This window comes from Dryas octopetala, chromosome 2 (assembly GCF_963921425.1).
Source record: "Dryas octopetala chromosome 2, drDryOcto1.1, whole genome shotgun sequence".
Taxonomy (NCBI): domain Eukaryota; kingdom Viridiplantae; phylum Streptophyta; class Magnoliopsida; order Rosales; family Rosaceae; genus Dryas; species Dryas octopetala.
In genome coordinates, this window is record NC_141367.1 from 32,466,149 (window position 1) to 32,494,069 (window position 27,921).

The 27,921-nt window shown below is 38.8% G+C and overlaps 1 protein-coding gene and 1 pseudogene across 2 annotated transcripts; one reads left to right on the forward strand and one right to left on the reverse strand.

Annotated features, from left to right (window-relative positions):
- The first annotated feature begins 810 nt into the window (after positions 1-810).
- On the forward strand, positions 811-27,864 carry LOC147295846 (Zinc finger, C3HC4 type (RING finger) family protein). 2 transcript variants are annotated; one of them, XM_086231758.1, is made up of 13 exons: positions 811-1,374; positions 1,491-2,217; positions 2,834-8,826; positions 9,416-10,926; positions 11,210-11,473; positions 12,263-12,483; positions 12,719-12,990; positions 13,839-16,872; positions 16,953-17,085; positions 25,443-25,966; positions 26,066-26,977; positions 27,124-27,306; positions 27,485-27,864. In XM_086231758.1, exons 1-13 carry the CDS (start codon positions 1,025-1,027, stop codon positions 27,680-27,682), a joined length of 14,322 nt encoding a protein of 4,773 aa, XP_086087884.1. In that variant the 5' UTR covers positions 811-1,024; the 3' UTR covers positions 27,683-27,864. The 2 variants fall into 2 exon arrangements, with proteins under 2 accessions (XP_086087884.1, XP_086087885.1); XM_086231759.1 differs by having other exon boundaries at positions 27,127-27,306.
- On the reverse strand, positions 20,408-21,591 carry LOC147295847 (uncharacterized; annotated as a pseudogene).
- Positions 27,865-27,921: the final 57 nt, after the last annotated feature.

A 27,921-nucleotide genomic window follows, 5' to 3' on the forward strand; every position in this document is an offset into this window, starting at 1 on the left:
ATCAAATTACCCTAATTTGAAATACATTTTGGAGAATTAATTTGTACATCCTTGATTTTATATTGGATTCAAATATTATGCTTATTATCGTGTAAGAAGCAAGCATGCGACTATTTTGGAAAATTAATGGATAACCTTTAATGTGCTCTATCAAATTAAGCTTGTCACATTCCTCCATGCAATCACACACGATGAGTGAAAGATACTTATTGCATTTTCCTTTTCTTAATTATTACTTTTATGGCCACTTTTCTGATAAAAATTAAATTGTACTAAACTCTAGTTTACAAATAAACAAACAAAATTTAATGAATAATAAAAAATATTGAGAGCTGTTATATGCACACTTCATTTTTTCTTTTAATACAAAATAATGAAAAGAGAGTGGAATATGCAAAGAGAGGAAATGTGTTTTGTATTTTTTTCGAAAGAAATTAATATACTAAAGTATTACTAACCAAGAAGAAGAAAAATCTAGGTAACTTGTTTGTTTGTTTGTTTGTTTGTTTGTTTGTTTTTTTTTTTTTTTTTTTTTTTGAGAATGAGGTAACTTGAGGTATTGAACTTCTATGCTTTTTTTTTTGTCAAGGATTGAACTTCTATAGTTCTATCTTAAATTCTTAATTATAACCATTTTCACACTCTCCCTAGTATTTGGACTAATCTCAATAAATCTCTAATTAGAACCTTAAACATGAGGTGTGTGCTCCTAACACGCAGTGCGCAAGTTAGAAACTCCGCCCGTATCGTAGACCCTTGTTGACCGTACAAGGAACAAGAGCTGAATCTGCAGAACAGAGGCGCCGGGCCCAAAACGACAAACCAACCTTCCCATAAAATTTCGGCTAAAGAAACACAAAAGCAATAATAATTAGAGTTACAGGAAAATACACGCACTCACTCTCTGTGTCGGTGTGTCCTGATTTCTTCAAAATCGCCATTCCAGAATTGCCTCAAAATTCCATGACGATGGTTTAACAAGAAACAAGGATCATAAACTCGCCGGAAAAGAGCAAAAGAAAGAATGGAGTCTCCGGCGGCGGCACCGGAGTCGATCTTTCTAGAAGACTTCGGCCAAAAGGTTGACCTGACGCGGCGAATCCGGGAGGTTTTGTTGAACTACCCGGAGGGAACCACGGTGCTCAAAGAGCTCATTCAGAACGCCGACGATGCCGGTGCCACCACGGTGCGACTCTGCCTCGACCGCAGGCTCCATGGCTCCGACTCCCTTCTCTCGGAGACCTTGGCGCCGTGGCAGGGCCCCTCGCTCTTGGCCTATAACGACGCCGTTTTCACTGAGGAGGATTTTGTCAGTATTTCGAGGATCGGTGGCAGTAGCAAGCACGGCCAGGCCTCAAAAACCGGCCGATTCGGGTAAGTTCTTAAATCCTCCACTTGCCACTGTAATCATGGCGAGCATACAGAAAATGCTTTGGCGGGAAAAAAAGATAGCAGGGTTCTGATTTTGTTTCATTTTGTCTAATTTGTAGGGTTGGATTCAACTCAGTGTACCATTTAACTGATTTGCCATCGTTTGTGAGTGGGAAATATGTGGTATTATTTGATCCCCAAGGCATGTTTCTTCCAAATGTGTCTGCATCGAATCCTGGGAAGCGAATTGATTATGTCTCTTCTAAAGCTATATCTGTATATAGAGACCAGTTCTTTCCCTACTGTGCTTTTGGTTGCGACATGAAAACACCTTTTGCCGGCACTCTATTCCGTTTCCCGTTGAGGAATGCAGAGCGGGCGGCAACCAGTAAGCTTTCCAGGCAAGAATATTCGGAAGACGACGTCTCTTCCTTGTTTGTTGAGCTATATGAAGAAGGAGTTTTCACATTACTCTTCCTCAAGAATGTCTTGCGTATTGAAATGTATGTGTGGGACGCCCAGGACTCAGAGCCCAGGAAGCTTTATTCCTGCTCTGTCAGTTCCGTGAGTGATGACATTGTTTGGCATCGGCAGGCAGTGTTGAGATTTCCCAAGTCAGTAAATTCTACTGATAGTCAGGTCGACTTCTATTCATTGGACTTCTTAAGTGAGAAAACAGTTGGGACCCAATCTGTGAAGAAAACCGACAGTTTTTATCTAGTACAAACATTGGCATCCACATCCAGTAGGATTGGCTCTTTCGCAGCTACTGCTTCTAAAGAATATGATATTCACTTGCTTCCATGGGCATCAGTTGCAGCTTGCACATCCGATAATTCATCACATGTAATTTGCGATATCTATTGCATTCATGATTTTGCTATTTCGTTGCACTTACATTGCAGTATCTGCCACTTATTTCTTTTTCCATGCAGCACCTCTCTGTTTCTGTCTCTATCTCTCTTTCACACTCACATGCACCCACCTGCTGGCCCATCCAACACATAGAGAATATTTCAGTTTTGTACAGTATTGGTTAAAATCTCCTGACTCGGAAACTTATTATGATTCTTATTACCATTTTATGTGCCTTATGTGCGTGCAGCCTTGGGGGTGTATGCTTGATTGCAAATGTAGTTTTGACTTCGGAACATAATTTAGATGATGGATTTTGTGGTGGATTTGAATCACTTGATTTTTTAAATCATTATAGACTGTATGATTGGTATGACTAGCTGTATTTAATGCTTCTCAATGGAACTGGAGTAGAAAAAATTAGTTTGCATATTGCACTTTTTTAAAATTTAAAATTTTTATTTTAATGTACTTTTGTGTTCCTTTGTCCTTACTGATCTGCCCTCTGACTTCTGGTTTAGCAGGCTGTCTTCCTTTTCGTTTTTATATTGCTTTCCTCTTATAAGATCTAAAAGAACTTATATTGGTGCAATGTGATTTTAAACAGAATGATGCTCTAAAGCTTGGTCGGGCATTCTGCTTCCTTCCTCTGCCTGTAAGAACTGGCCTGACTGTGCAAGTTAATGGATACTTTGAGGTCTCGTCGAATCGTCGCGGCATCTGGTATGGGGCAGACATGGACAGAAGTGGAAAAATCCGTTCTGTCTGGAACAGGCTTCTTTTAGAAGATGTTGTGGCCCCTGCTTTTACACAACTTCTTCTTGGTGTACGGGGATTGCTAGATTCCCGGAACTTGTACTATTCCTTATGGCCCAGTGGTGCTTTTGAAGAGCCATGGAACATTCTTGTTGAACATATATACAGAAACATTTCTAATGCTCCCTTGTTGCATTCTGATATTGAAGGTGGAAAGTGGGTGTCACCAGTTGAAGCTTTTCTGCAAGATGAGGAAGTTACGAAGAGCAAGGAACTAGGTGAAGCCCTCATTGAGCTTGGAATGCCTATTGTGTGTTTGCCCAACATTTTATTTAACATGCTCTTGAATTATGCTTCCAGTTTTCGGCAGAAGGTGGTCACTCCTGATACAGTACGTTGCTTTCTCAGAGAGTGCAGATCTCTTAGTACATTGGGTAAATATTACAAGCTTGTATTGTTGGAATATTGTCTTGAAGATTTGGTTGATGCTGATGTTGGAACACAAGCATATAACCTGCCTTTGCTTCCATTGGCAAATGGTGAATTTGGATTATTGTCAGAAGCCTCAAAAGGAATTTCTTATTTTATTTGCAATGACTTAGAATTCATGCTTCTTCAACAAATATATGATAGAATAATTGATAAGAATGTTCCTACCAACATACTAAGTAGACTCTCTGCTATTGCGAAGTCCTCAAAGGCAAATCTTGTTATTTTCAATGTTCAGTACTTTCTTCAATTTTATCCAAGATTTGTACCTGCTGATTGGAAATATAAAAGCAAAGTATTCTGGGATCCAGAGTCTTGTCATAATCACCCTACTTCAGCATGGTTTAATCTATTTTGGCAATATCTTCGGATTCAGTGTGAGAAGCTGTCATTGTTTAGTGATTGGCCCATTTTGCCATCTATTTCTGGCCATCTGTATAGAGCCTCTAGACAATCAAAATTGATCAATGCAGAAAAGCTGTCTGACAAGATGCGAGACATACTTGTTAAAATTGGTTGCAAGATTCTGAACCCCAATTATGGAGTTGAACATTCAGATTTATCTCATTATGTAAGTGATGGTAATGCTGCAGGCCTCCTGGAATCCATATATGATGTTGTCTCTTTAAATTCTGGTACCATACTAACATGCTTTCATAATTTGGAAGTGGAAGAGAGGGATGAACTTCGTGCATTTCTTCTTGACCGAAAGTGGTATTTTGGAGACTGTTTGAATGAGTCTGACATAAGAAATTGCAAGAGGCTGCCTATTTATAAAGTCTATGGTGGAGGACCTACTCAAAGTTTCCAATTCTCTGATCTTGAAAATCCGCGAAAGTACTTACCACCATTAGACATTCCTGAGTGCTTTATGGGAGCTGAGTTCATTATTTGCTCCTCAGATATTGAGGTGGACATTCTGTTAAGATATTATGAAATTGAGAGAATGGGGAAAGCACGTTTCTATAAGCAGCAGGTGTTAAATCGAGTTAAGGAGCTGCAACCTGAAGTTCGTGACAGCATTGTTCTTTCTATTTTGCAAAACCTACCACAGTTGTGTGTTGAGGACATATCGTTCAGGGAATATTTGAGAAATTTGGAATTTCTCCCGACCCTCAGCGGTGCTCTTAGGTGTCCTACTGCATTATATGATCCTCGTAATGAAGAATTATATGCACTATTAGATGATTCTGATAGTTTCCCCTACGGTCCTTTTCAGGAGCCTGGTATTTTGGACATGTTACAAGGTTTGGGCCTTCAAACATCTGTAACCCCTGAGACAGTCATACAAAGTGCTCGACAGGTAGAACGATTAATGCATGAGGATCAGAAAAAGGCGCATTTGAAAGGCAAGGTTCTTCTGTCCTACTTAGAAGTTAATGCAATGAAATGGATTCCCAATCCGTTAAATGATGATCAAGGAACAGTGAACAGAATATTCTCACGAGCTGCAACTGCATTCAGACCTCGCAACTTGAAATCTGACCTTGAGAAGTTCTGGAATGATCTTCGGATGATCTGTTGGTGCCCAGCGTTAGTTTCTGCTCCATTTCAAAGTTTACCTTGGCCTGTCGTGTCCTCCATGGTTGCTCCCCCAAAGCTTGTAAGATTGCAAGCAGACATGTGGCTTGTTTCAGCTAGCATGCGAATACTTGATGGAGAGTGCTCATCCACAGCACTTTCGTCTAGCCTTGGGTGGTCTTCCCCACCGGGTGGAAGCGTCATTGCAGCCCAACTACTTGAGCTTGGAAAAAATAATGAGATTGTTAATGATCAGGTTCTTCGGCAGGAATTAGCCTTGGCAATGCCAAGGATATATTCAATACTGACAGGATTGATTGGTTCAGATGAGATGGACATTGTAAAGGCTGTTCTTGAAGGTAGTAGATGGATTTGGGTGGGAGATGGATTTGCAACTGTAGATGAGGTTGTCCTTAATGGTCCTATCCATCTGGCTCCTTATATACGTGTTATACCTATCGATTTAGCAGTTTTCAAGGAATTATTTTTAGAGCTTGGTATTCGAGAATTCTTGAAGCCTACAGATTATGCTAATATTTTATGTCGAATGGCTTTGAAGAAAGGATCCTCTCCTCTTGATGCACAAGAAATCAGAGCAGCCTTATTGATTGTGCAGCATCTGGCTGAAGTTCAGATACATGATCAGAAAGTTAAGATTTATTTACCAGATGTATCTGGCAGATTATATCCTGTCAGTGACTTAGTTTATAATGATGCTCCCTGGTTGCTTGGCGCAGAGGATCATGATGGCCTTTTTGGTGGTCCATCTAATGTAGCACTGAACGCAAGGAGAACAGTTCAAAAATTTGTGCATGGGAACATATCTATTGATGTTGCAGAGAAGCTTGGTGTCTGCTCTCTTCGTAGGATGTTGTTAGCTGAGAGTGCTGATTCAATGAACTTGAGTTTATCTGGAGCTGCTGAAGCTTTTGGACAGCATGAAGCCTTGACAACTAGACTTAAACACATACTTGAAATGTATGCAGATGGACCTGGAATTCTATTTGAGCTGGTTCAAAATGCAGAGGATGCAGGAGCTTCTGAGGTGACCTTTCTCCTGGACAAAACTCAGTATGGGACTTCTTCTGTTCTTTCACCTGAAATGGCAGATTGGCAAGGCCCTGCGTTGTACTGTTTTAATGACTCTGTCTTCAGTCCCCAAGATCTTTATGCAATCTCACGCATTGGCCAAGAAAGTAAACTGGAGAAGCCTTTTGCAATTGGGAGATTTGGGCTGGGTTTTAATTGTGTCTATCATTTTACAGACATCCCCACATTTGTTTCTGGTGAAAACATTGTTATGTTTGATCCTCATGCCTGTAATTTGCCTGGGATCTCTCCATCTCACCCTGGCCTAAGGATTAAATATGTGGGACGAAAGATTATGGAACAATTTCCTGATCAATTTTCTCCTTTCTTACACTTTGGCTGTGACTTGCAGCATCCATTTCCTGGAACCCTTTTCCGGTTTCCACTTAGGAGTGCCAGTGCTGCTTCCAGAAGCCAAATAAAGAAAGAAGGATATGCACCCGAAGATGTCATGTCCCTTTTTGCTTCATTTTCCAAAGTTGTTTCTGAGACTTTGCTTTTTCTGCGTAATGTGAAAGTTATCTCTGTTTTTGTGAAGGAAGGACATGGACATGAAATGCAACTCATACATCGTGTCCACAAGCATTGCAATAGTGAGCCTGAAATGGAATCCAATGCAATGCAGGATGTGTTTAGCTTTTTCGATGGAAATCGGTATAGTGGAATGGATAAGGATCAATTCCTTAAGAAATTGAGAAAATCAGTGGACAGAAATTTGCCTTATAGATGTAAGAAAGTTCTAATTACAGAAGAAAGCTCATCTGTTAACGTATCACACTGCTGGATAACCTCTGAGTGCCTAGGTGGTGCACAAGCTAAGAACAAATCTGCAGTTTTGAATGACAAGTCTCATTCTTATATCCCCTGGGCATGTGTTGCTGCATATTTACACTCTGACAGGGTTGGTTCCCGTATGAGTGATATCCCGGAGATGAACGATGGCTGTGTTGTTGCTTCCAATTTATTTCAAGTCCCTGCAGGCTCCTTTCAAGATAGGAAAGATTTTGAAGGCCGTGCTTTCTGTTTTCTACCACTGCCAATTAGTACTGGTCTTCCAGCACATGTTAATGCATATTTTGAGTTATCATCAAATCGGAGGGACATCTGGTTTGGTAATGACATGGCTGGGGGCGGGAAAAAACGCTCAGATTGGAATATATACCTGCTTGAAGGCGTTGTTGCCCCTGCTTATGGTCACATGCTAGAGAAAATCGCATTGGAGATTGGCCCATGCGATTTGTTCTTTTCACTTTGGCCTAAAACAAGAGGATTAGAACCTTGGGCTTTAGTGGTTCGGGAACTCTACACTTTTATCGCTGACTGTGGTCTTCGTGTATTATATACAAAAGCTAGAGGAGGCCAGTGGATCTCAACCAAACAGGCTATATTTCCTGATTTTACTTTTGACAAGGTAGATGAGCTTATTGAAGCATTATCAGATGCTGGTTTACCTCTGGTCGCTGTTTCCAAGCCAATTGTTGAGAGATTTATGGAGGTGTGCCCCTCATTGCATTTTTTGACTCCACAGTTGTTAAAAACTTTGTTAATTCGAAGGAAGCGTGAATTTAAGGACAGAAGCACAATGATATTGACCCTTGAATATTGCTTACTTGATTTGAAGATACCTGTTCAATCTGCTGATTTGTATGGTTTGCCTTTATTACCCCTTGCTGACGGTTCATTTACAATATTTGACAAGAATGGGATTGGGGAAAGAATATATATTGCACGAGGGGGTGAGTATGACCTTCTCAAGGATTCGGTTCCAAATCAGCTTGTAGATTGCAGAATCCCAGAAGGAGTTTACGAGAAGCTATGTTGCATAGCCCAAAGCGAGGCCTCAAATATTTCTTTTCTGTCATGCCATTTACTGGAGAAACTCCTTTTAAAATTACTTCCAGCAGAGTGGCATCATGCAAAACTGGTGACATGGGCTCCTGGTCAACAGGGTCAACCAAGTTTAGAGTGGATAAGACTTTTTTGGAGCTATTTGAGGTCATCTTGTGATGACTTGTCTCTTTTTTCTAAGTGGCCAATATTGCCTGTTGGGAACAATTGTCTCTTGAAACTAGTTGAAAATTCAAATGTAATAAAAGATGACGGGTGGAGTGAGAACATGTCATCTTTGTTGCTGAAAATAGGATGCGTTTTTCTGAGGCAAGACCTCCCAATAGATCATCCACAGTTGAAAAAGTTTGTGCAGTTGCCAACAGCAATTGGGTTATTAAATGCGTTTCTGGCAGTTGCAGGTAGGCCAGAGAAGATTGAGGGGCTTTTCAATGATGCATCAGAAGGAGAGATGCATGAACTTCGGAGTTTCATTCTTCAGTCCAAATGGTTTACTGAAGAGAAAATGGAATATGAACATATTGACATCATAAAACACCTTCCTATGTTTGAGTCATATAGAAGTAGAAAACTAGTAAGTTTGAGTAATCCTACCAAATTGCTTAAACCTGGTGATATTCAGGAGGATTTTTTGAGCGATGACTTCGTACGCACAGAGTCAGAGAAAGAACAAGTGATTCTGAGAAGATATTTAGAGATCAAAGAACCCTCTAGGATGGAATTCTACAAAGATCATGTGCTTAACCGCATGTCAGAATTCCTTTCCGAGCAGGGATCCCTTGCGGCCATTCTCCATGGTGTACAACATTTGGTGGAAGAGGATAATTCTTTGAAATCTACACTTTCTGAAATACCATTTGTTTTGACAGCCAATGGATCTTGGCAGCAGCCTTCCAGGTATAACTTCTCATGTGCCCCAACTTTATTTGTAATGTAGAGTTAGGATAGTGTCTTAATAGTCTGTCTATTACATAAGAAAGACACAAATAGCAGATAAAAGACTTACTGTTTGATTTTTATTTTAGCTTTCTGTTCAAGGGTTTGTCTAGTACTAATTATGGTGGATTCTTTTTTTATGGTTCAGTGCAATTTGATGTTCTTATATCCTTAAGGCTTCTTTACATATGCAAGTTCAAAATAATTAAAATAATACTAATCAAATAATTGTTTTCCTAATTTAATTTTCAATTTAATAAACAAAATTTAGTGATACTATGTTCAGGATTGCTCAAATTCCATGAGTTAGTACTAGTATTTTTCGAACCTAGATGAAATCCATCTAATACATTCGAACCTATAAGAGCTTTTTTTAGTATTGATGCTTAGAATTTACATGTATGTCTCTTATATCTGTAGTAAATATTATCAAATATTGACTATTGTATGTAAAGTTGTTTGTGTACATTAGTATTCAAATATATCTGTCAGCGACTCAGCGGTGCACGCTAAGGAGATAATGCTGTTTAGATTTGTTATCTTTTCACAGGCTATATGATCCTCGAGTACCTGCTCTAAGAAATGTGCTACACAGAGAAGTTTTTTTCCCTTCTGACAAATTCTCAGATACAGAAACTTTGGAGATTTTAATTACGCTTGGACTCAGGAAAACTCTGGGCTATTCTGGTTTGCTTGATTGTGCTAGATCAGTTTCTTTGTTGCATGATTCTAGGGACTTAGAGACACTCAGTTATGGGAGGAAATTACTTGTTTGTCTAGATGCTCTTTCATTTAAGCTCTCGACTGAGGAAGAGGAAAATCTTGAGGAGTCGAATAATCTTATTTTCCACAAGGATACTGGAACTGAGGATGGCGATGTTTTGTATGTTGAGTCTCACAAGAGAAATGATAACCCACTTATAGATGATCTGGATGTAAATTCTTTTGTAGGCAACTTGATTCATGATAAACCAGAAGAGGACTTTTGGTCTGAAATGAGGGCTATTGCTTGGTGTCCTGTATGTGTCGATCCACCTCTAGAAGGAATGCCATGGTTAAAATCCAGTAATCAGGTGTCACGCCCAAGCAACGTGAGACCTAAATCCCAGATGCTTATGGTATCCTCCTCAATGCATATACTGGATGGTGAATGCCATTCGATGTACCTACAAAAAAAGCTTGGTTGGATGGATCGTCCGACCATAAATGTTTTATCCACACAGTTGATTGAGATATCCAAATTCTATAGCCAGCTCAAATTTCATTCATCTGATGTAGCTGTTGTTGATGCTGAACTTTGTAAGGGAATTCCGTCAATCTATTCAAAACTGCAAGAGTATATTAGTACTGATGAATTTTTGGAGGTGAAATCAGCATTGGATGGTGTTCCCTGGGTTTGGATTGGGGATAACTTTGTAGTTCCAAATGCGCTTGCATTTGATTCACCTGTGAAATTTACTCCATATTTGTATGTCGTTCCATCTGAATTATCAGAATTCAGAGATTTGCTCCTGAAATTAGGTGTAAGAATTAGTTTTGATATTTGTGACTATTTGCATATCTTACAACGCTTGCAAAATGATGTGAAAGGATTGCCATTGTCAACAGATCAGTTAAATTTTGCCCATTGTGTCCTTGAAGCTGTAGCAGACTGTTGCTCAGAGAAGCCACTTTTTGAAGCTTCTAACACTCCAATTTTAATTCCAGATTCTTCTGGAGTTCTGATGGATGCTGGCGATCTTGTGTATAATGATGCACCATGGATTGATAACAGTACTCTTGTTGGGAAACATTTTATACATCCAACTATCAGCAATGATCTGGCAGATAGGTTGGGGGTACAATCTCTTCGCTGCCTATCTTTAGTTGATGATGAAATGACTAAAGATCTTCCTTGCATGGACTATGCTAGAATAAAAGAGCTTTTAGCATCATATGGGGACAATGACTTTTTATTGTTTGACCTACTGGAGTTGGCAGATTGCTGCAAAGCCAATAAGCTACATCTAATCCTTGACAAGAGGGAACATCCTCGCCAGTCTTTGCTGCAGCACAATATGGGTAACTGAAATTTCTGTAAATTTTTATTTCTTTGAGTGAGTTAATGTATAGGAATGGCTTCATAGAGAAAGGGATGATTTCTTAAGTTTTGAGCAGCAAAGATAAATTGTAGATTTTACTGATGATCTCTTGAACTGTTCTTAACCTCATCACTATCCATTAACATGTCAGCCAGAGCTGCTATCTGTAAAAAGAAATAGGTTAAGGTCATAGCAATCCCTCTTCTTGCCATCAATATTTGAGCTTTATTCTTAATCTTGTTTACAAATTGTGACTAGCGCAGGTGAATTTCAAGGGCCTGCCCTATTAGCCATTTTGGAAGGGTCCAGCTTGAGTAGAGAGGAAGTAAGTAGTCTCCAATTTCTACCACCATGGAGACTAAGGGGCAATACTCTTAACTATGGTTTGGCTTTGCTTAGCTGTTATTTTATCTGTGATCTCCTCTCAGTTGTTTCTGGTGGCTGCTTTTACATGTTTGATCCCCGTGGTTTGGTGCTTGCTGCACCTTCAACTTGTGCTCCTGCGGCAAAAATGTTTTCTTTGATAGGTATTTATTCATAGGCCATTCATGTTTCTCTATTTCCTTCCTTTTAAAGGTGTTTATGTTGTATGCTCTCGTTGTATGAGTTTGCATCCATTTTTGTACTTTTCTGATAACCTTTATGACAGGCGTCATGCTTTTTTCTTTTTCAGTTCTTTAATTTATTTCCTCTTGAAATGGAGTCAACAATACCTCAGTGATAAAAGTATTGGATTTTTATATTGTGGCGGTGGTGGTCTTGTTAGTATTATTGAACTTTTAAGTACTTATGCGATCAAATAGTTTTGATGGCAACACTATCTGATTAAGTATATCATATTCCTATTGAAAGGTGTCTGAGACTAATTGCATCAGAAGGGGTGGGGAGTATCAAACTCATTAAGGTGAAGCTTCAAATAACAATAAAACTTAAAATATAGTGCATTCATGTTCCGAACTGCTAAAATTGACACCTGCATTTTATCTTTACTTATTTATTATGATTAACTAAAATGCATTACTTCAGTAAGCATAATAATAGTGATGCAAAGCAATTGGTGAAAATAAACTTAAAAAAAAAAGCATCGTTTTTGTGTCTTCCATTTTTTGGCATCATGGTTAGCGTGATACCAACTCGGTAAACCTATGTTGCATAAAGGTGTTCAAATCTTTTGGTTTTTATTTAATTAATATTCTATTAGTTTTTGTACTTTTTATTGTCTGGCTAATTATATGAGTTTGAAACTTTACTTTCATCTCGTGCTGAGTAGAATTGGAGACTAAAAACTTCTCTAATGCTCGGTTTTCACTTTTCAGGCACTAATTTGACTGACCGATTCCGAGATCAGTTTAATCCTATGCTGTTTGGTCACAATATGTCATGGTCATCATTTGATTCTACCATTATTCGCATGCCTTTATCGTCTGAGTGTTTGAATAATGGACTTGAACTTGGATTAAGGAGAATAAAGCAGATTAGTGACAAATTCTTGGAGCACTCTTCTAGATCACTTATTTTCTTAAAGTCAGTGATGCAGGTATTGTTAGTGTTTAATTTTCTGTGCATGTAGCTATTTTCACATCATTTACTGTGGATGTCCATATTTTTTTTTCATGTTTTAAGAAAACTTAACAGATAGTTTGTCAGGTCAGCACTTGGTAACAATTAATAATAGGACATTTGCCATTATTTTTGTTTTATATTCTGATTTACTAGTTGCCACTGCTGGTATTGTCGTTATGCACATATGTAATAATTTTATGTATAATCAGGTATCAATCTCGACATGGGAAGAAGGAAACCCACAGCCAAGCCAGGACTATTCAGTTAGCATTGATTCGTCATCTGCTATCATGAGGAATCCATTTTCAGACAAAAAGTGGAGGAAGTTCCAAATATCTCGATTATTTAATAGCTCCAATGCTGCAACAAAATTGCATGTAATAGATATGAATTTGAACCATGGGGCAGAAAAAGTGGTTGACCGGTGGCTCGTTGCACTCAGTCTGGGCTCTGGGCAAACGAGAAATATGGCTCTTGATAGGTATGTTGTGCAAGAAAGTGGATTTTAGATTTCTTTCCTTGATCTGCCACTGCACAGTCTGCACTTTAGAAGCAGATAGTTGAATATATGTTGATGCTTCATCTTTGTCTTAATTTGGAGAGTTCCCTTGAAATCTGTCAACTCTTTGAGGGCTGCAAAACTGCTTGGGAAGTAGTTTTCATAGGTAATGCAAAATTCACGACTTTAATGGAAAAAATTGTATTAAGTTATCAGCATCTATAAGTTGGCATGATGCTTACTTTTTCCACAATTTTGAAGTGATAATTAAGAATCATAAATCATAAATATATGCTGCTTCCATGATTTGGAGGTCCATATTTTTATTTCAATGGACCAGCTCTGACAGAATATAATCTGAACTGTCATTAAATTCACTCTTGATCTTTAGACTTTATTCCTGCATGCAAAATGCTCCAGTCCTGTATGGGTCAACTGGAAAATTGCTGACCTACAATATCCTTATAATTTATGATTTGGGTAATGACTTCAAAACCAAGAGGATCACATAAAGTAACCATACTACATTACTACTTTAAACCAAGCTGATGCAGGATTTAGTTGGATAAAGTTTCCTTTGACAGGTTTCTGGCAACAAGCATTCCTAACTTACAGCTTTGCGATAAGTCATTCAGAAAATATTAGGGTTTTATGTAGGGGTGGAAATTTTCAACAAATGTAGAGTTGTTTTTAAGCATGGCTTGAATCATCAAGCTCTGAAAGTTGTCAATATGGAGAGCATCTTGTTAATGAATGATATCTCTCAGACAAGTTTCGAGAAATGTCCTCTAATATTACGCACTTGATGACATCCACTTATTTATTTGCAGGCGATATCTGGCATACAACTTGACACCTGTTGCCGGAGTTGCAGCACATATATCCCGAGATGGCCATCCTGCTGATGTTTGTTTAATGAGTTCTATCATGTCCCCTCTTCCTCTGTCTGGAGGTATAAATATACCTGTTACTGTTCTTGGATGTTTCCTGGTTTGTCACAATGGAGGTCGCTCTCTATTTAATTACCAAGAGAAAGAAGCTTCAGCAGAGGCATGGGCTGATGCCGGAAGTCGGTTAATGGAAGCTTGGAACAGAGAACTGATGTCATGTGTGCGCGATTCCTACATTGAACTGATATTGGAAATCCAGAGGTTGAGAAGAGACCCTTCAAGTTCTGCAATTGAGTCAAGTACAGGCCGTGCAATCAGCCTGTCTTTGAAGGCTTATGGAGATCAAATTTATTCCTTTTGGCCGAGGTCTAATGGGCATAATTTGGTCAAACAGCTAGAAAATGACAGTAATTTAGTTCCAATGCAAGTGCTTAAATCAGATTGGGACTGCCTAATTGAACAGGTGATAAGGCCTTTCTATGTACGTGTTGTTGACCTTCCTGTGTGGCAGCTTTACTCGGGAAATCTAGCCAAGGCTGAAGAGGGCATGTTTCTTTCACAACCTGGAAATGGGGTGGGTGGTAACTTGCTTCCAGCTACAGTTTGCAGCTTTGTAAAGGAGCACTACCCAGTGTTTTCAGTACCTTGGGAGTTGGTGACTGAAATCCAAGCCCTGGGGATTACTGTTCGGGAAGTGAAACCTAAAATGGTTCGGAATCTTTTAAGAATTTCTTCAACATCTATCGCTCTCCGATCAGTTGATATGTTTGTAGATGTTCTTGAATACTGCTTGTCTGATATTGAGATTGGAGAATCATCCAATTCAATTGGAAATTCTCTGACAGTTGAGCACAGTAACACTAACCATATCCATAGGGAAAGTCAACTTGTTGGTAGCAGTTCTGCTTCTCTTTCAGTCCCCAATGTGCGCAATTTTCCTGTGTTGTCTACACAGAATGCTACCAGTTCAGGAGATGCAATTGAAATGGTGACAAGTTTGGGGAAGGCTTTATTTGATTTTGGTCGGGGAGTTGTTGAGGATATTGGTAGGGCTGGGGGGCCTTTGCAGAGGAACATGGTTGCAGGTACCAGTAACAGCATCTATGGAAATGTAAACCAGAATCTTCTATCAATAGCAGCTGAGCTCAAAGGTTTACCATGTCCAACTGCAGCAAACCATTTGACTAAGTTGGGGGTTACTGAACTTTGGGTTGGGAATAAGGAGCAACAGGCACTGATGGTTTCTTTGGCTGAAAAGTTTGTCCACCCTAAAGTATTGGATAGATCAGTTTTGGCTGATATTTTTTCGAATGGTGTGCTACAGTCATTATTAAAGCTGAAAATTTTCTCTCTTCATTTACTTGCCAATCATATGAGGCTAGTTTTTCATGATAACTGGGTGAGCCATGTAATGGGCTCAAATATGGTGCCTTGGTTTTCATGGGAAACTAATACATCAATCTTTGGTGGTGAAGGAGGTCCTTCCCCCGAATGGATACGACTCTTCTGGAAAAATTTCAATGGCTCTTCGGAAGACCTCTTGCTCTTTTCTGATTGGCCCCTAATTCCTGCTTTTCTTGGTCGGCCAATCTTATGCCGTGTTAGGGAGCGTAATTTGGTCTTCCTTCCACCCCCTGTTATTGATCCAACTTCTGCAGAAGGTGCCTTGGAAATGGGTGCAACTGAAAGCAATGATTCGTCTGAATCTGAATCAATTCAAGCTTACATTTCAGCTTTTGAAGTAGTTAAAAACGAACACCCTTGGTTGTTGTCACTGTTGAATCACTGCAATATACCTGTATTTGATATACCTTTTTTGGACTGTGCTGCTTCATGCAACTGCTTCCCTGCTCCTGGCCAATCATTAGGGCAGATTATTGCTTCTAAGTTGGTTGCGGCTAGAAATGCTGGCTATTTCCCTGAACTTACTTCCCTTTCAGCTTCAAATTGTGATGCACTGTTTACACTTTTTGCTAATGACTTCCTGTGTAATGGCTCTAATTACAGAAGGGAAGAACTTGAAGTTTTACGTTCACTTCCTATATATAAAACAATTGTGGGTTCATACACACAATTGCTCAGTGATGATCAATGTATTATCTCTTCAAATTCGTTCCTTAAACCCTATGATGCACGTTGTCTTTCCTATTCCACCGGTTCGGTTGAAATTTCATTACTTCAAGCACTTGGAGTCTCTGAATTGCATGATCAACAGATTTTAGTCAGGTTTGGGTTGCCTGGGTTTGAAGGTAAACCTGAATCTGAAAAGGAGGATATACTAATATATCTTTGCGCAAATTGGAAAGACCTCCAAATAGATTCTTCTGTAATTGAAGCTTTAAAGGAGACTAAATTTGTAAGGAATGCTGATGAGTTTTGTACATATCTGTCTAAGCCCAAGGATTTATTTGATCCTGGTGATGCTTTATTAACATCTGTTTTCTCTGGTGAGCGGAAAAAATTTCCAGGAGAAAGGTTTAGTACTTATCAGTGGCTTCGCATTTTAAGAAAAACTGGTCTCCGAAGTGCAACAGAATCTGATGTAATACTTGAATGTGCCAAAAGAGTGGAGTTTCTTGGAGCTGAATGCATGAAGGCCAAAGATTTGGATGATTTTGAGGACTTGACCAACAGTCAGAGTGAAGTTTCAATGGAAGTATGGACATTAGCTGGATCTGTTGTTGAAGCAATTTTCTCAAACTTTGCTGTCCTCTACGGAAACAACTTCTGTGATCTCCTTGGCAAGATTAAATGCATTCCTGCTGAATTTGGCTTTCCAAATGTCGTTGGAAAAAAAGGTGGCAAGAGAGTACTCACTTCATATAGTGAAGCTATTCTGTTGAAGGATTGGCCTCTGGCTTGGAGTTGTGCTCCCATTCTTTCGAGACAAAATGTTATTCCTCCTGAGTACTCCTGGGGATCACTCCAGCTTAGAAGCCCTCCAGCTTTTCCTACAGTACTAAAACACTTGCAGGTAACTCTGGTAGTCCCCTGTTTATTCATCCAAGATGATGAGTCATGTGCTAAAATCTTGCTAACATAATTTTACCCCAGATTATTGGGAAAAATGGCGGTGAAGACACACTTGCTCATTGGCCAACTGCGTCAGGCATGATGACTATTGATGAAGCTTCTTGTGAGGTGTTAAAGTACCTGGATAAGATTTGGAATATCCTTTCTTCTTCAGGTAGACTCCATTCCTGTTTTGTCTCCATTAGTCCAGATTCTTCACATAAGTTGATCTTCTGTTTTCAAATATTCAGTATTTCTAACCTTCATGATCCTTTAGCCAAAGATACAAAATAAAAAAATAAAAAAACCTTTGGTCTTGATGTAAAGAAGTACTGCATGCTGCTTCTTGTTGGTTAATTATGTTTATTTCGAGCTTTTTTTCATCTGGTTTCGCTTTTTTACATTCTTTTCACATTTCCATTAATCACCTATTTCATCTTTTTAGATCAAAAATATATGAATTATAAATAAATAAAAATTGCTTAGAAAAGGGATATCTGGCAGAGCCTTTTTGCACCATGCTAAAATTGAGAACTGAGTTTTATGATTGTGTTGAACAAAATTTGTAAATAAATAATAAATATTACTCAACATAATTTCACCCAAATTCATTTATGGAATGAGGGTTTTATTATTTTGGGTACGACCCATTCAAGATGGAGTACATCTCTTAATTATAGTCCCTTGACTCAAGGGAACACCCTTTGATTCCAAATGTAATGAAACCAACGGATCACTTGGTGAGTGTTTGGATTTCCAATAGGTAAACGACCCATTGAAATGGAATTTACTTGTGATTGCGGTTGCACCTGTATTTTAGGTTGCCTACGTACCCATTGCAGGATCAAACCACACGTAGTTCGGTGAAAGAATTTGACTTGATTGGCTTTGTGCCATTTTTGGAGTTGAGTTTAGGATTTAGATTTGAGATATTTGGTTTTGTACCAATTTAAGAGAGATGATTTTGTACCATTTGAGAAAGGTGGTTTTGTACCAATTTGAGAGTTTAAATTTGGGGTTTGGATTTGGTTTCGGTTTTGTACCGATTGAGAGAGTTGGTTTTATACCGATTGGAGAGTGTTGGTTTTGTACCAATTGAAGAATTTGGGATGTTGAGGAAAATGTGCCCATTAATATTTTTTTGTATCATTTATTTGTTAAATGATACATTCTTTTATAATGGGCTAACATGAATTTGAGAGAGTTGGATTTGATATGTGCCCACTATATTTTTTGTATCAATTATTTATTAATTGACACACTTTATTTATTAATGGGCAAAAATGAATTTGGTTATGTGCCCACTATAATTGTTTTGTATCAATTATTTATTAATTGATACATTTTATTTTTTTAATGGGCAAACATGAATTTGGTTATGTGCCCACTAATACCTTTGTATCAATTATTTATTAATTGACACACTTTATATTTTTAATGGGCGATAAAAATTTAGGGAGAGGTCCATTGGACTTTGTTTGATTTTTATACCAATTACTTGTTATTTGATATATTGGTTTGTAAATTGGGAACTCAATTGGTTTTATCCCATTAACTTTGGCTGTCAATATTTTCACCAATAAATTGTTTACTGGAGCTTTGACATAGGCCGGGTTTATTGACCACAAGATTTCAGGTGATAACTTTTGCCCCATTAAAAGAAATGCTAGACATTTATAGCATTTCAAATATTAATGGGTTTTGGAATGGCCTCCACGTTTTGTAATCAAGAGGCCTAGTGGAGTGAAACCAATACAAGTCTACTGCCTTTTTATTTGCTAGGCCACTTGTTTAGGTGGGGCAAGCTTGGGAACCTTGCATAGACCATCCTTTGTCCTTTGTTCTCTCCACTTCTTTTTTATCATGGACTGAAAGTTTGGTCCTTTCAAAGCTTTTGGCTACTGTCCATTGCAATGGGTGGTCAAACACTATTTTTTCATTTCCTCTGAATTAGTGCCAGCAAGAATAAAAGAGTACTTGAAAAACATCAAACTTAGGAGGCTGCATTTCATAGCTCTTTCCTTTATCCTGAAGCTTCAAGACTTGAGAGCTTCACTTTGATGGGCCACGATCATCTTTGCTTCCAGATGCAACTTGTGCCGACTTCTCTGCGAGTCTGGAATTTAGTCCCATATTTTTTATTGGTTTCCCTCTTCTCTTTATCCTCTCTTTATTTCATAAGTTTGATACAAAAGGACGGAGGCTTGCTACATGCGTGAGGCTTGGTGCAGCAAGATTGTTTTGTTTCTTCCTTTTCTTTTGGTGGAGAAGCACATTTGGCTTTTGCTGGCAAAGTGCAGCATCATTTTATTTTCCTTTTGAAACCCAACACACCATGGCTTCGGCTGACTCTATTTGGTGCTTGAGATATTTGGATTCAGCATAATCCTTTATGGTTTCAGCCGAAACCAAATTGGATATGGATTCAGCCGAATCCTTTGATGAATTTTTGTGGTTTTAGCCAAAACCGATTGGAAGAGGATGGATTCAGCCGAATCCTTTTATGAACTCTCGTGGTTTCAGCCGAAACCAATTAAGAGGAAATGAAATTAAGCTTTTGTGGTTTCAGCCGAAACCAATTGGAGAAAACTGAAAGGAACAAAAATTAAAGGAAGTGTCGTCTACCTAACTAGCAAAGCTTTGGTGATGGCAGACGCACATTCCTCTTCTTCCTGCAGCCTTTCGGTGTCCTTCCTCCTCTTTCTCTCCTCTCCTTTTTTTCTGAATCCCTTATGCTCTATTTATAGAGTCCATGGGAAGTCCAAGTGATGAGATCAGATGGAGATGAGATAACTCTCTCCATTTAAATTTAAACTCATAAGATAAGAGATAATTAAGCTTTCAGATAAATCCACATTATCTCACTTTTCAATTTGTTTTCATTTGAAATTAATGTGGCACATGGCATATGGGGATCTTATCTCAACCTTAACCTTTGTATTTTTTTTTTGAATTTTTTTACGGTTCAACAGATGCCCCCTCAAGCATCGTGCGTGGAACGGCTTTGCACGTGCGAGGCTTGAAATTTCTTCTTTTTGAGATCCATTTATAAAGACACGCTTAAGGCTTCTTTGCAACTTGTCCATAACATAAATGGAAGACTTTGTAGTACACAGCAGTTTAATCACGTGCAGATACTATTGGTGGAGAAAAGTGAATTTTGAGATTTTACGGCTGCATCTAGCTTTTGAGGCTAAATTGCCTACGTACCCTTTTAAGGGATCAAGCCATACGTAGTTCACCCCTTTTGATTTGGGGAAGAATTTTTTTTTTTTTTTTTTTTGTGCCTTAATCTTTGCTTGAGCTGCCCTTTTGGATTTTTAGCTCAACAGGCCCTTTTTTTTTTAAGCTCAACCCTAACTTTTGCTTGGACCGCCCTTTCGGGTTTTCAATCCAACGGGTTTGCTCTAACTTTTGCCTAGACCGCCCTTTCGGGTTTTCAGCCTAGCGAGCTCCTTTTTTTTTTTTTCTTTCTTTTTCTTTTGAAACATGTGGCTTTAAGTTAAATCCACCACTATCTCATTGTTGTCAATCATCTCTTGGATTATGTTCTTGAGAATGTTGCAATCCTTTGTAGAATGACCAGTAACTTGATGATACCAACAATATCCGGAGCTATTTGCCTTCTTGGCTTCATTCGGTCGTTTTGGCTCGGGAAGCTTGATAGCTTTGGCTTTGAGAAGCTCAAAGAATATTTCCTCGACATCCTCTTCGTCAAAGGTGAATTTGGCTGCTTTCCTTTCTTTGAGCATTAGCTCCCTTGGTTCCTCTTTTCCTTTGCCTCTATCAGACTTTTTGTCAATTTCAGCAAAGGTAGCCATTGACTCGGTCTCCTCCTCACTGTCAGTTGTCTCATGTCTTGAGTACACCTCTTGGGTTATGGTTTTCTGGCGCGCAATTTGTTTTTCAACGTTGCATGCCTTTGAGACTAATGCATCAAACGTTTGGGGTTCTCGAGCGCAGACAAATGACGCTATCTCAGGCAAGAGATTACTTGAACAAATTTGTACTGCAGATTGTTCACTTAATTTCTCTATGTATTGAACATTAAGGCTTCTCCATCTGGCAATGAACTCATTAACATTCTCATAGGGACCTTGCCTAGCTTCAGTCAAGTCAAGAAGTGTGACTTTTTTCTTGGCGTTGACAAATTGAGCTAGAAATGCTTTTTGCATGTCTTCCCATGTGTGAATGGAATGTGGTGGTAAATGAGTATACCAGGTGAAAGCTGATCCTTTGAGCGACTGAACAAATTGCCTTATAGCAAGGCATCTGACCGTGAAGTCTCCCCACAAGCTGAATAGAAATGAGCTAGATGTTCAAGGGGAGAGCCGTTTATCCCATCAAACTTATCAAAGACTGGTTTATGATAATTTTTAGGGAATGGGCATGCATCGTAGTGGTCCGGGTAAGGTTTCAAATACCCAAGAATTGGTGGATTTTGGGACATCAGAGCTTTCTTGATTCCTTCAGCTACCAGTGACTCTATGTCCTTTTTAGTAAGCGGACATGTGGAACCCTGTCCTTTTTCCGATTTTCCACTATTGTTGACATTAGCCTTGGCTAATTTAGCAGTCAATCTTGCTATTTCTACATCATGTTCATCCTTCAATTTTTTTATTTCTGCCTCTTTTTCAGCAATCTTTCTTTGCAGTTCTTGATTTTGTTCCTCAATACTCATTGCGCTAATAACCATAACTGACATGTATTCGGACTTTACGTCCTCATTTGTCTTGGACACATGAGACTAGGTTGTTGATTTCTTTAGAGTTTCCTCTTCTTGAAAGAAAGACTCAGCGTTTCCATACAAAGGATTGGAAGACCATGCTGGGTCTTCATCTTCAGAGGTATCATTTGGGATCGACATATCCTCTGGGTACCCATATGACATCGCCCAGACCCATGCAGGAATGATGGGGACTAGGTGGGGTCTTGGCTCGACTTGGGACTCAAGAAATGCCCCCTTCGTCGGGTCCACTAACTCGTTCATTGTTGACTGCCCCCATGGGTATGGTCCTTGAACATCTCTACCATGCCCCATGTGTGGGTCGGTAGAATGTGAACCAAAATCTTGTACTTGGGATTGGGCACTTGTGTCAATGATGTCTTTTTTAATGGGTGGTGGAAGTGTTGTTGTAGCTTCCATTAATGCTTGTTGTGTAGATTTGAGGGTCTCGGCCTTTCGGCTTGTTGGAACCTCCTCTTCTTCTTTGCTGGAAATTATCATGGTTGACTCTGTAATGGTCAAGTTGATTGGTATAGACCCAATCAAAATTTGGGCAGTCTTGGTGACTATGTGACTTTTGGCCTTGCTGGCATTGGCTGTGGTGGATGTTGCTCCAACAGCTACTTTTGAAATGGCTTTAGCAACCTCAACAGCACTAGCTTTTGTGGCTTTCTTCCTTAGAGCTCTTGCCATCCGCTTCTTTGAAGTTTTGGTGGCATTCTTTGATGAAGTCCTTACTTGTTGGGCCTTGGTGACCTTAGCTTTGACTCCAGCATTTAGCCTTGGAACGTTGCTTGAAAATGGTGCTTGATCGGTGACAAATGTGGTACGGTAACCAGCATGTTTCGAGCATCCGCTCTCGGTTTGAGAGGCTGAGAGCTCATGGAAGTAGATTGTGACTTGTGGTGCCATTTGATCTATCTCTCTGTCTCCTTTGACTTTCCTAAGAGGCAAATGCAATATAAAGGATTAGTTCCATTATATTGGAGATGAAAGGGAGAATGGGTCCCACTGGGTGTGCCAAAAATTATGTTGAACAAAATTTTTAAATAAATAATAATAATAATATTACCCAACATAATTTCACCCAAATTCATTTATGGAATAAGGGTTTTTATTATTTTGAGTACGACCCATTCAAGATGGAGTACATCTCTTAATTATAGTCCCTTGACTCAAGGGAACACCCTTTGATTCCAAATGTAATGAAACCAACGGATCACTTGGTGAGTGTTTGGATTTCCAATAGGTAAACGACCCATTGAAATGGAATTTACTTGTGATTGCGGTTGCACCTGTATTTTAGGTTGCCTACGTACCCATTGCAGGATCAAACCACACGTAGTTCGGTGAAAGAATTTGACTTGATTGGCTTTGTGCCATTTTTGGAGTTGAGTTTAGGATTTAGATTTGAGATATTTGGTTTTGTACCAATTTAAGAGAGATGATTTTGTACCATTTGAGAAAGGTGGTTTTGTACCAATTTGAGAGTTTAAATTTGGGGTTTGGATTTGGTTTCGGTTTTGTACCGATTGAGAGAGTTGGTTTTATACCGATTGGAGAGTGTTGGTTTTGTACCAATTGAAGAATTTGGGATTTTGAGGAAAATGTGCCAATTAATATTTTTTTGTATCATTTATTTGTTAAATGATACATTCTTTTATAATGGGCTAACATGAATTTGAGAGAGTTGGATTTGATATGTGCCCACTATATTTTTTGTATCAATTATTTATTAATTGACACACTTTATTTATTAATGGGCAAAAATGAATTTGGTTATGTGCCCACTATAATTGTTTTGTATCAATTATTTATTAATTGATACATTTTATTTTTTTAATGGGCAAACATGAATTTGGTTATGTGCCCACTAATACCTTTGTATCAATTATTTATTAATTGACACACTTTATATTTTTAATGGGCGATAAAAATTTAGGGAGAGGTCCATTGGACTTTGTTTGATTTTTATACCAATTACTTGTTATTTGATATATTGGTTTGTAAATTGGGAACTCAATTGGTTTTATCCCATTAACTTTGGCTGTCAATATTTTCACCAATAAATTGTTTACTGGAGCTTTGACATAGGCCAGGTTTATTGACCACAAGATTTCAGGTGATAACTTTTGCCCCATTAAAAGAAATGCTAGACATTTATAGCATTTCAAATATTAATGGGTTTTGGAATGGCCTCCACGTTTTGTAATCAAGAGGCCTAGTGGAGTGAAACCAATACAAGTCTACTGCCTTTTTATTTGCTAGGCCACTTGTTTAGGTGGGGCAAGCTTGGGAACCTTGCATAGACCATCCTTTGTCCTTTGTTCTCTCCACTTCTTCTTTATCATGGACTGAAAGTTTGGTCCTTTCAAAGCTTTTGGCTACTGTCCATTGCAATGGGTGGTCAAACACTATTTTTTCATTTCCTCTGAATTAGTGCCAGCAAGAATAAAAGAGTACTTGAAAAACATCAAACTTAGGAGGCTGCATTTCATAGCTCTTTCCTTTATCCTGAAGCTTCAAGACTTGAGAGCTTCACTTTGATGGGCCACGATCATCTTTGCTTCCAGATGCAACTTGTGCCGACTTCTCTGCCAGTCTGGAATTTAGTCCCATATTTTTTATTGGTTTCCCTCTTCTCTTTATCCTCTCTTTATTTCATAAGTTTGATACAAAAGGACGGAGGCTTGCTACATGCGTGAGGCTTGGTGCAGCAAGATTGTTTTGTTTCTTCCTTTTCTTTTGGTGGAGAAGCACATTTGGCTTTTGCTGGCAAAGTGCAGCATCATTTTATTTTCCTTTTGAAACCCAACACACCATGGCTTCGGCTGACTCTATTTGGTGCTTGAGATATTTGGATTCAGCATAATCCTTTATGGTTTCAGCCGAAACCAAATTGGATATGGATTCAGCCGAATCCTTTGATGAATTTTTGTGGTTTTAGCCAAAACCGATTGGAAGAGGATGGATTCAGCCGAATCCTTTTATGAACTCTCGTGGTTTCAGCCGAAACCAATTAAGAGGAAATGAAATTAAGCTTTTGTGGTTTCAGCCGAAACCAATTGGAGAAAACTGAAAGGAACAAAAATTAAAGGAAGTGTCGTCTACCTAACTAGCAAAGCTTTGGTGATGGCAGACGCACATTCCTCTTCTTCCTGCAGCCTTTCGGTGTCCTTCCTCCTCTTTCTCTCCTCTCCTTTTTTTCTGAATCCCTTATGCTCTATTTATATAGTTCATGGGAAGTCCAAGTGATGAGATCAGATGGAGATGAGATAACTCTCTCCATTTAAATTTAAACTCATAAGATAAGAGATAATTAAGCTTTCAGATAAATCCACATTATCTCACTTTTCAATTTGTTTTCATTTGAAATTAATGTGGCACATGGCATATGGGGATCTTATCTCAACCTCAACCTTTGTATTTTTTTTTTGAATTTTTTTACGGTTCAACAGATTGTTCTAAAATCAAGTACCATGCTAAAATCCCGCAGAATTCTGAATAGATACCAATTTTTTGTTTTCCACGTCATTCACTCATACCATCTTTGTATTTGTTTTATAATTGAATCTCTGAGTAATTTTTTTTTTCTAATAATAATAGTCTTGCACTATGGTTCACTCTATCAAAGAAACCTCATGTCTTCCCATCATTATCATGCGTATAGATGAATTTATGGCACTATCAGCAAACTCGGGTTCAGATTTGTGGACTTATGGGATAAGAAATATTTATGACTATTTTTTTGGTCCCTATGGTATGATTTGAATAATATATTCTGCATTTTATTTTTGTTTCTGCAGATATAATTGAGTTGCAGAGAGTTCCATTTATACCTGCTGCAAATGGAACACGCTTGGTGACAGCAAACTTGCTTTTTGCTCGTCTAACGATTAACTTATCACCATTTGCATTTGAACTTCCTACTTTATATCTTCCTTTTTTGAAGATTCTCAAAGATTTGGGACTTCAGGATATGCTATCGATTGCCTCTGCAAGGGATCTTCTTTTGAATCTACAGAGAACTTGTGGATATCAGCGCCTAAATCCAAATGAACTCCGGGCTGTGCTGGAAATTCTGTATTTTGTCTGTGATGGGGCTAGTGGGGAAGACATGTCCAATGGGTCCAATTGGTCATCAGAAGCAATAGTCCCTGATGATAGCTGCAGACTTGTTCATGCAAAATCCTGTGTGTATATTGATTCCCATGGATCCAGATTTGTAAAATGCATTGACCCTTCCAGGTTTAGATTTATTCACCCAGATCTTCCAGAGAGATTATGTATTTTCCTGGGCATTAAAAAGCTGTCTGATGTAGTCATAGAGGTAGCATGATCTTCTGAAACTTATTTACTTTTTATTTATTTATTTTTTGGGCCAAAATGGAGTCATTATCTTTATGCAAATTCTGCTTTGTGGATGTAGGAATTAGTTCCTGAGGAGCATTTGCAGACTTTGGATTGTATTGGATCGGTTCCAATAGCGGCCATCAGAGAGAAACTGTTGAGCAAGTCACTTCAGGGTGCTGTATGGACTGTTGTAAATAGCATGGCCAGTTACATTCCTACAATTAAGAATTTATCTTTGGAAACCTTAAAAAAGTTATTAGAAGCTGTTGCAGAAAAGTTGCAGTTTGTTAAGTGCCTTCATACTCGTTTTTTGCTCCTCCCAAAGTCTGTAGACATTACACATGTGGCTAAGGATTCCATCGTTCCAGAATGGGTTAATGGATCCATGAATCGGACACTATACTTCATTAACCGGTCTAACACTTGTATTTTAGTTGCTGAACCACCTCCCTATATTTCTCTGTTTGATGTTATTGCAATTGTTGTGAGCCTGGTTTTAGGGTCCCCTACTCCGTTACCTATTGGATCTTTATTTGTTTGTCCTGGAGGCTCTGAAACTGCAATTGTTGATATTTTGAAACTTTGTTCTGACAAGAAAGAAACGGAAGCTACAAGTGGAAGCAATGGTTTGGTAGGCAAAGAACTTTTTCCCCAAGATGTTCATCAAGTACAAATTCATCCGTTGAGACCCTTTTACGCTGGAGAGATAGTGGCATGGCGGTCTCAAAATGGAGAAAAGCTCAAATATGGTAGAGTACCAGGTGATGTCAGACCGTCAGCTGGCCAAGCACTGTATAGATTCAAGGTGGAAACCTCACCAGGGGTGATGCGGCCTCTTCTTTCTTCACATGTTTTCTCATTCAGAAGTATAGCGATGGGCAATGAGACTTCATCAATGTCCATGGATGATAGTCATACTACAGTAGTTCATAGCAGAACTCATGACATGCCAGAACCTTCTGGAACCGGAAAAGCAAGTGCTTCCCAGGTTTGTGCAACTCTGATGTTGTCACCAACTCACCATTATAAGTTGGTTTGGCATGCTCTTCTCCTCTTTCTAGTGCTATATTTTTAAGATTTTTCTCATTCAGATGATTCTGCAATATTTGATCAAAATGGTGTTTTTATGGGCAGCAGCAAGGTGGAAAAGAGCTCCAGTATGGCCGAGTATCACCTGAAGAACTGGTGCAAGCAGTACAAGAGATGCTTTCTGCAGCTGGGATTTATATGGATGTGGAGAAACAGTCCCTGCTGCAAAAAACACTAACGCTGCAAGAGCAGTTAAAGGAGTCCCAGACATCCCTTTTGCTCGAACAGGTTTGTGACTAAACTATACATATTTTGCATGGTTTCTCATCTACCACTGCAACCCTTCTGGAAGAGAGGGGAATAAAACTGCAGCATATATCTTGCATGATTTTTCCATATCCTTTTGTTGCTTCGGCTACTGGAAAAGAACGAGATAAAAATTTCATATGATTGATTTAATTTTCAGGAAAAGGCCGATGTAGCAGCAAAAGAAGCCGATACAGCAAAAGCAGCATGGCTTTGTCGGGTCTGCTTGACCGCTGAAGTTGACATAACAATAATTCCTTGTGGTCATGTACTTTGTCGGAGGTGCTCTTCTGCTGTTTCCAGGTGTCCATTTTGTCGGCTCCAGGTCTCCCAAACCGTGAGAATTTTTCGGCCATGATCACCCTTTTAGTTTGAAAAAAAAGGGGTTGTGCATTTTTCTGTTTATACATTCAGTTTTGATATTGATTTTTATCATAGGAACTTTCTCTATGCCCCTTATGGTGGCCCTATTTCTTTTGTAAATAGTGAAAATAATTGTCTAGTTAATATAGTAATTGATCATACAATTAATCTTTGTTATGTGTAAAGCCATCCCGTGAATTTTATTCCTTCTTTTTTTTTTTGGCTAAGAATTTG